We start from the raw sequence: 8,195 nt of genomic DNA, 5'->3' as shown, positions 1-8,195 counted from the left end.
GCCACTACATTCTAGCCTGGGTACAGAGCAAGACTCCATCTCAAAAACAAAAAAACCTGTCCCCTGTGGATATGCCCTTTGGGGAACAGCTCTTTGCAGCAAGGTGAAGGGGCCCCCACACAAGCCAGCTGGCAAAGGTTGTGGCTCAAAGTGAACAGCAAAGTCCTATGTTCTCTGCCCTGTGGGACAGGCCTAGAGAAAGACCCCCTTGCTCTTGTTCCCATATAACTGACACAGTGGGGAAGATTTTCCCAAAGGACAGGAAGGGCCCCTGTCCATGCTTGGAGAAGCCCCACAGGGAGGCTTCATGCCTGAGGGGCTCACAGGATGAGCTACAGAGACCAGGAAATCCTTTGGGTGTGCACACATAAAGAGAGGGCAAGGGTGGTGCTTCGGGCCCAGGATTGGGTGGGGGTTGATGGACTTCCTGCCACCCAAGATTTGCCCACAGGGAATTTTCAGAAATTTCTAGAAGTTTCTATGGGCACGGTGTGGCAACAAAGCTGCCAAGATGAGGACCACCTCAGGTGCCCATGTATGCCAGCTAACTGCCCCCAGGGAAGGATGTCCCCTATGGAAATCACATCTGGAAGGCATCAGAGAGACCATGAATATTTAAAGCATGGCACTTGGGTACAATCTCCTGAGGATTTTCACCCTAACAGGTAAGTTCTTTGTTTATTTGAGCCACAAGCATTTGCTGAGAGTGATCACAGGGACAGCACAGCCACCTTTTTCCAGCCAGGGAGAAGCATGGCTGGGAAGGAAAGGGAAGGAAGGGGTGGGAGACAAAAGACCAACCCCTCCCCCTAGGACCCATTCACCCTGGGCAGAAAGGACTCTGCTTCTCAGCTGCTGAATCCCAGGGGGAAAGTTTCAAAATACGGCAACAGAACCTTCCGAGTTCCAGTTTCCTAAGCCCCACTCATCCATCTCACGTGGAGGGAAGGCACAGAAGGCAGCCTCAGCCACTGGCTTGGGATTCGCTCTTGCTTTTTCCCAGCAGGGGATGAACTCTGATCCTCTCCCCTACCTCTCCTGTCCCTCTGTCCACACCAGCTTTAAGGAGGGGGACGGGCCCCAGGATTTAGAGGGGAGAAAGGACAGGCAGAAAGCAGGGTATCCAGCAACGACACCACCCACACCCTTCCCGAATTCCTGGTCTGCACTGGGAGTCAGGGATGTGGGCTCCTACCGATGCTATTAGGCTTACAAACTCCTGTTAACAGGGAAGAGCAGGTGGAAGAAACTTGGACCCGGAACGCCCAGGAACGGGCTTTGGTCAGGGTCTGCAGGACTGCCCTTGGGTGATACACACACCCCACCTGGTCAGGGAAGCTTGGTGCCTCATCAGCAGCTTGGGTCTGTCAAGGCAGGGGACCCACAAGGGCAAAAGCAAGAAACAATCCTAACAAGTGAGGCATAATGAGCAGGTGAAAATTCACAAGGGCAGGCTGGGTGTGGTGGCTTACACCTATAATCCCAGCACTTTGGGAAACTGAGGTGGGTGGATCACCTGAGGTCAGGAGTTCAAGACCAGCCTGGCCAACATGGTGAAACCCCCGTTTTTAGTAAAAAATATAAAAATTAGCTGGGTGTGGTGGCATGCGCCTATAATCCCAGCTACTTGAGAGGCTGAGGCATGAGAACTGCTGGAACTCGAGAGGCGGTTTGCAATGAGCCAAAATGGCACTACTGCACTTCAGTCTGGGCAACAGAGTGAGATGCTGTCTCAAAAAATAAAAACAAGAAAATTCATAAGAGCACCCAGCTCTGTGCATAAGGAGGAGACACCAGTGACAAGGGGAAGAGACACAAGGGCCAGCAGACTGTGGGTAACAGAAAGGATAGGGCGGGTAAGGTGAGGACTGTCCTGCTCATGGTGTCCATAATCACCAGTCTCTCACTACAGCTGACCCAGAGCCTTCCTCCAGGGTCAGGTTCTCAAGATACTGGATACCTTCTACCTTAACCACGCTTGACCTGGTGAGGTCAAATTCCAAACTAGAAGTCCACAGGAACCACTTGCTCCTGTGTCTATAGGCATTTTCCATCTGAGTACAATGGTTTCTGTTTTCCTTCTTTCCTGCCCTCAATGAGAAGAGCTAAATTCATTTTTTCCAATTGCCTATTTCCGTACCAGAGTAACTACCCCATGCTAATTAGCTTTGGGAATAAAATAAAGTAATCCTGCATAGTGATGAAAGCGTAATTTAAAAATGATGGCCTAATTCATCATGCAATTTTTTAAACTTGTGATGGAAAAATATTTAGTTAAAAAAGAGAATTTTCCACCTACAGTGTACATATAGTTTTCTAGATTTAATAGATGCATAGATCCTTTGAAGGAAATTACATTGGCACATTAAAGTCAAAAGAAAATTAGCCAAAAGGAGCATGTCACATATTAAAAACATCATTTTAGTTTCTAACTGCAACTTTAGAGACCAAAAGTATCCATTTATAATCTCAAATGGATTCTGCTGAGGAAGAGGAGGCTAATTAGGATATGTATGCTCTGAAAGCTACACCAGGCTTCAGAGAATCGAAAACCAGCAGGGATGCCAACAGGGGCCACGTGGCCTGTGCCTTGTCATAGCTAAAAATAATTTTTGGTCTTCTTTTCAAGAAAAAATAGAGGCATTGGATAGGGACAGATATTAGGATACGACCTGAGGAACCCAGGAGTCAATGATATATTGAAGAGGTTTTGACTCAAACAGTAAGAACCAACCAGCAGGATGAAGTCATACCCACACTCACTCCCCAAGTGTGGCCAACTCAGAGGCTGGACTGGGAGGGGTGATGGGCTGGGGCTTGGCCTCCCTTCTGCTATGACTGGCCACTGAACTAGAGTCCCTTGACCTCTCGAAGACACTACGTTCTGTTAAATGGGGAGAATCATCCCCACATACATCACAGGGCCGTTTGGAGAATCAAAACAGAGACAGAAGCACTTTGGAACCTGGCTGAGCCTGTAAGGTGGGAGGAAACAGGAGAACTAAGCTACTCAGGGCACAGAGTGGACCCAAGGGCTCTGGAGTCCCGGAAGCTAAAGCTTATACTGGTGAACCTGCAGGGTCCCTGCCTTCGTGCTTTGCTGATTTCTTAGGAAAACCACCCTCACCCTCAAGTGGAAGACCACCACAGAGCCCAATTTTTAGGTAAAAAACAAAAAGAGAAAAACCTGAACTTGGTGTAGCCATGATACAAATACTGATGTGAATCCCGAATAGAAGCCTGGGGGTGGGGGTGAGGGCCCGAGGCAGGCTCACGCAACAGGGAAGCCAGGGACACAAGCATGAACGCTTCCTCCTTTTGAAACTCAGGAGGCCCTAAAGAGCACAGAAATTTCCACCCGGGTCACCACCTTTGAGTCTCAGGAAGGGATTAGCTACTGGATTTAAACTCATAACTATGTTGAAAGCAATGTCTGGTGAATCACGAAAAATGTTCTTTCCTCTTACATCATCATGGGTAGTTCCCATACATTCATCCGTGCAAAATATCTCAATATTCAAAGTGCATCAAATCGGATAGACTTTTGCAATAGAAATATTAAAAAAATAAAAAACCTCTCTATAAAATTAATTGTGCTTTCTTTTTTTAGAAACCATACCTGGTTTGTATTCATACATCTTTTAAATATATATTTGAGAGCTATGAAGTGGTGGAAAATTATTTTACATCTTTCTATGTAGTTTTGAGTCAGCCTTCCATTTGTGGCCTTTCACATGTAAATGACATGATTCCAGAAGCTTAGCTCTAAATATTCTAAATGATGATTTTCACGCTTGCCTTCAGCTAACCAGAAAGCAATTTGTTGTATCGCAGGCAATGTCTCTTCTCGTCACTAACCAGCACTTCGGACTCTCAGTCCAGTTCAGCAGGCTATGAAATTTGTTGGGCAAATAAACAACTGGGCCTTTCCACAGGGTGCTTTTGAAACTACAGCATTAACAAAGACATGACAAACCCACATGGACAGTGCATTGTCACATAGAAGATCTGGAAAGTACAGCTGTAAACTATAATCTCCAGTCTCTGAGTTAGCACCTTTCCACGTCCGTCTCTCCCCTTTTTCTCTATCCCAAACCAAGCATCTCAGCGCCAATGCAAGATGGTGCACAGAGGATCTGTGTCTCTATGCTCATGACCTTTCTGGTCGGTATCACGATCCTTTCATATGGAATGGAAGTTTTCAAGTATGATGACCTAGATGATGTTTCCTTTTTAATATTTCATTGCTTATTCTCTGAATGCATCAATTAAAGTGGGAAGAATATTCATCACTCATTTTCTCTCTTCTGCAGAAGAAGATTATTTTCATTCTTCCAGTTTTTCCAGGAAAAGGGGTAGAATGTCTGCCATCATGGGCCCTAAACCCCCAACAGGTTGAGGTCTTGCCTCTTCCAAACCGTGGGTGCTTCAAGCAGAAGTTGGAGGCTCCCAGGAGTACCTGCTGCCTAAGGAACCACCTCTGGGCCAGAGGTGACACTTCAGAACAACATTCCTATTTTGCACCTGCCCTATGAGAGCTCCTGCTCACAAATGACTTCATTTTCAAGGCTGCCTGCGGAACAGAAAGACAAACTGCATGCAGAAGTCCTTCTGACTAACGTGTGCAGGAGAGACGAGATGCCCACACATCTCTGTGGTTGGCAGCTCAGGGGTCTTGGAAGCTGCTCAGATAATGGCCCCCGAATCCAGCCTTGCAGGGGCGGAACTCCAAGGAGGAGGAGGATGCCCGGCAGCCTGGCCTGTGACCAGACAAAGACCACATGGCTCTTCCTTCCAGTGCATGAAAGAACAGACGGTGGCTGCCTATGCAGGAGAGACCTGTGGTGGGGGTGGTGGGGAGAGGAGGACGCCAGTGTCACAGGGTGTCCAGATCAGCTCCCAGGGGCTGCGACTCAGCGCTAATCGTCTTCCCGGCACATCGGCAAGTTGACGAAGGTAAAGACGTTAAACTCTATCATTATGGAGAAGCACAAGAAGATGGCGTAGAGAACCAGCACGTAGACGCCCAGCTTTCGGTCCAGCCGCCACTTGTTTAGGTGGATACCGAGGACCTGGGAGGACAGAGTGCGGGAGCTAGGCTTGCGGGGCAAAGAAATACAAGAGGCATTTCTACAGGAAAGCGACACCTACGTGAGGAAGCCTAGAACATTCTGCAGAATGTGGGCAAGTATAGGGGATGCTGCAGGAAGATCCTCAGTTTGGCCTGAATAAGTGAGAGGGCTTAGACTTGCCCCATGAAAGGGCGAGTCTCTGGCCCAGCCGCATTGACTCAGGGACACACAGCAGCTGCCCTCATAGGACCGACCCGGCCAAGGCAGGCACGTCACTTCCTCCTGGTCGGTCATAGGCATGTGGTCCTCCTTGCCCAGGCCTTCTCCAGAGACAAACGGGGGCTTTAGCTGTATGACCCTTGTGCTTCAGAGCGTGGCACCATGATTTTTTCCCCCACTTCCTTAGCACAATTTCCAAGCCTCCTATGGATCCCTGGCTTTGCAAATGTCTGCTTGAGCGCTCTCTCTCTCTCCCTCTCTCTCTCTCTCTCTCTCTCTCTCTGTGTGTGTGTGTGTGTGTGTGTGTGTGTGTGCGTGTGTTTGGGGTAGAGGGTTAAAGCACAGAATTATCCTACATTCCTCCCTGACCCTTCTGTCCTTCCTTCCACTGCCTTCCTCCTTGTCCCTCAATCAAGGCTTCCTGGGGCTGGATCCCAGGAACCTCACTGGAGCCTTGGGGGTCAAAAGTTATGAGTTCCATCAGAACAGACCAACCTGGGTTCAAATCCTAGCTTTGCCATTGTCCAATTCTGTGACACCGGGAAAGTTAACCCCTGAGCCCCGATTTCTTCTGCAATGGGAATGATAATAGCACCTCCCTCATCGGGTGGTTGTAAGGAGAGAATAACGTGACGCCAAAGTCAAGTGCTCGGCACAGGCTTGGGCATGTTGGGGAAGGAGGCCTCGATTATCCCGACATGCCATCCTGAGGGATGTCACACCTCCCATTTGTTAGGTCAGATGGGCAGGGGAAGATTTCTCTCCTGATGGCACTAGAGAGGGATTGGGCCAGGCCACAGGAAGGAAATGCTGTTCACTTCCTCTGGGGACTTCTTATGTACTCAGGGAAAGCACAGTGAGGTGCTGATGCTCATGGCAGAAACCGGACTTAGGTGAATCTGTGAAAGCCTACATCTTCTTTCCTTTATCCTTCACTACCAAGAGAAGTGACAGGGGTGTTCAGAGTCACGTAAGTGACGAGGCGGAATCAGATGAAATCAAGTATGCATGAGGCATCTGTGTTGGAATTGTAAACACTCACGGTGAGAGCGACAGAGCCCAGCAACAGGACCACCGAATAGACCAGCCCCCGGCTATTGATCTTCACCTGGAAAATCAAACACACGTGCCCTGAATCTCTTGACTGCTGAGAGCCAATCCATCCTGAAATCCCAGCGTGCCTCGGCCAGTGCATTCCCTCATCAGGAAAACACAGGTGTTTACGGGTGACCATATGGCCACGAAGGGCCAGGGAAATATGGATTCAAGTCATGACGCTGCTCATCTGAGGAGTTGGCCTGGACGGGGACAGGCACGCCAGTGGGCTAAGATAAGGGGTGGAAGTGCTGACATCCCTAAGATGCTCTGGAAGCTGTCATGGAAAGTGGGTGCCTGAGGGCCACAGAGAAGAGGAGGGCATCTCCCAGAGCCTCTGGCTGGAACTGGGCCAACACCACTAGCCTCTCCGGTAAAACACATCTGTTCAAGGCGAGAGGAACTTACCGTTGATCCGTAATTAACAACCATGGTCTGCAGGCCCCATGGTACGCCAAGTCCTACCAGGATGTCAAACACGTTGCTTCCTATGGTGTTGGAGACTGCCATGTCCCCAAGACCTGCAGGGGACAATGACACATCTCTTTTATTAAGAACGGGTCACCAGAAACCTATATTCTTTCTCTCAACTGCTCTATCAGCGCCATTCCTTGGAAAGGAATTCCTTCTTCAAGGACCTTACATTTCTAAAAGCTTTTCGCGAGGCCTGAGATTCGCTCCCTTCCTGAAGCCTAAAGGGGACTACTATGGGTTGACAGTGACCCTTCAAATTCAGATGTTGAATTTCTAACCCTCAGTACCTAAGAATGTGGCTTTATTTGGAGATAAGGTCTTTATAGAGGTAACGGGTTGAAATGAGTTCTTGAGGGTGGGCCAATATGACTGGTGTCCTTATAAAAAGAAGAAATTTGGACACACAGGGAGAACCTGGGCAAACATGAAGACAGCCAAGGACACAGAAGCAAGAGCGGCCCAGAACAGATTCTGCTTCAGGCTTCTGGCCCCCAGAACCATGAGACAATACACTTCGGTTGTTCATGGCACCCGGTTGTGGGAAAGACGGCCCCGCAGACGCATATGGGCTCTTCAGGATCTCTCCTGCCAGGCTCGTCAGCTGAAGTTCTCCGAGGACTTCCGGCGGATGTCCCCCACTTCATGCTCCCAGCTACCCTGGGCTGGGCGTCGGTGTGGGGCATCACCTCATGTCACAGATGATGGAACTGAGGCTTGGGATGTGCCCAAGGGCATGGTTTGCAGGTGGCCCAACGACACCTGGTCCAGCATCCTTTATAACAGGCCTTGAAGCATATTTGGGACCCAGGCATGTCCCTACTTCATGTCCCATCTGGAATCTGTCACTGTGGCTTTATTTGGAAATAGGCTCTTTGAGGATGTGCTCAAATTAAGGTAAGGTCATACTGAATTTGGGTGGGTTCTAATCTGTTAACTGGTGTCCTTATAAGAAGGAGGAAGTCAGCCGGGCGCAGTCGCTCATGACAGTAATCCCAGCACTTTCGGAGGCTGAGGCAGGTGGATCATGGATCACTTGAAGCCAGGAGTTCGAGGCCAGCCTGGCCAACAAAAGTACAACTAAATTAAAAAAATTTAGTCTCTACTAAAAGTACAAAAATTAGCTGGGTGTGGTGGTGCATGCCTATAGTCCTGGCTACTCGGGAGGCTGAGGCAGGAGCACTGTTTGAACCCAGGAGGCAGAGGCTGCAGCAAGCTGAGATTGCGCCACTGTACTCCAGCCTGGGTTACAGAGTGAGACTCCATCACACACACACACATACACACACACACAAAATAGAAGAAGAAGAAGAAACATGGAGGAGGAGGAGGAGGAGG

The 8,195-nt window shown here is 49.1% G+C and overlaps 1 protein-coding gene across 3 annotated transcripts in view; it reads right to left on the bottom strand.

The window, feature by feature from the left end:
* Positions 1-2,073: 2,073 nt before the first annotated feature.
* Positions 2,074-8,195, bottom strand: part of SLC24A4 (solute carrier family 24 member 4) — a 170,290-nt gene continuing 164,168 nt past the window's right edge. For all 3 annotated transcript variants that reach the window (XM_017546968.2, XM_017546969.2, XM_037745165.1), the window contains 3 exons: positions 6,795-6,907; positions 6,334-6,399; positions 2,074-5,072 (listed from right to left, as the gene is read on the bottom strand). In XM_017546968.2, coding sequence (XP_017402457.1) covers positions 4,920-5,072; positions 6,334-6,399; positions 6,795-6,907 — 332 coding nt within the window. In that variant the 3' untranslated portion in view covers positions 2,074-4,919. The remainder of the gene's footprint in view (positions 5,073-6,333; positions 6,400-6,794; positions 6,908-8,195) is intronic.

This window comes from Cebus imitator, unplaced genomic scaffold (genome assembly GCF_001604975.1).
Source record: "Cebus imitator isolate Cc_AM_T3 unplaced genomic scaffold, Cebus_imitator-1.0 Scaffold193, whole genome shotgun sequence".
NCBI classification, from domain to species: Eukaryota; Metazoa; Chordata; class Mammalia; order Primates; family Cebidae; genus Cebus; species Cebus imitator.
Note: the sequence above shows the minus strand (reverse complement) of the source record. Positions and strands in the feature narration are given on the sequence as shown.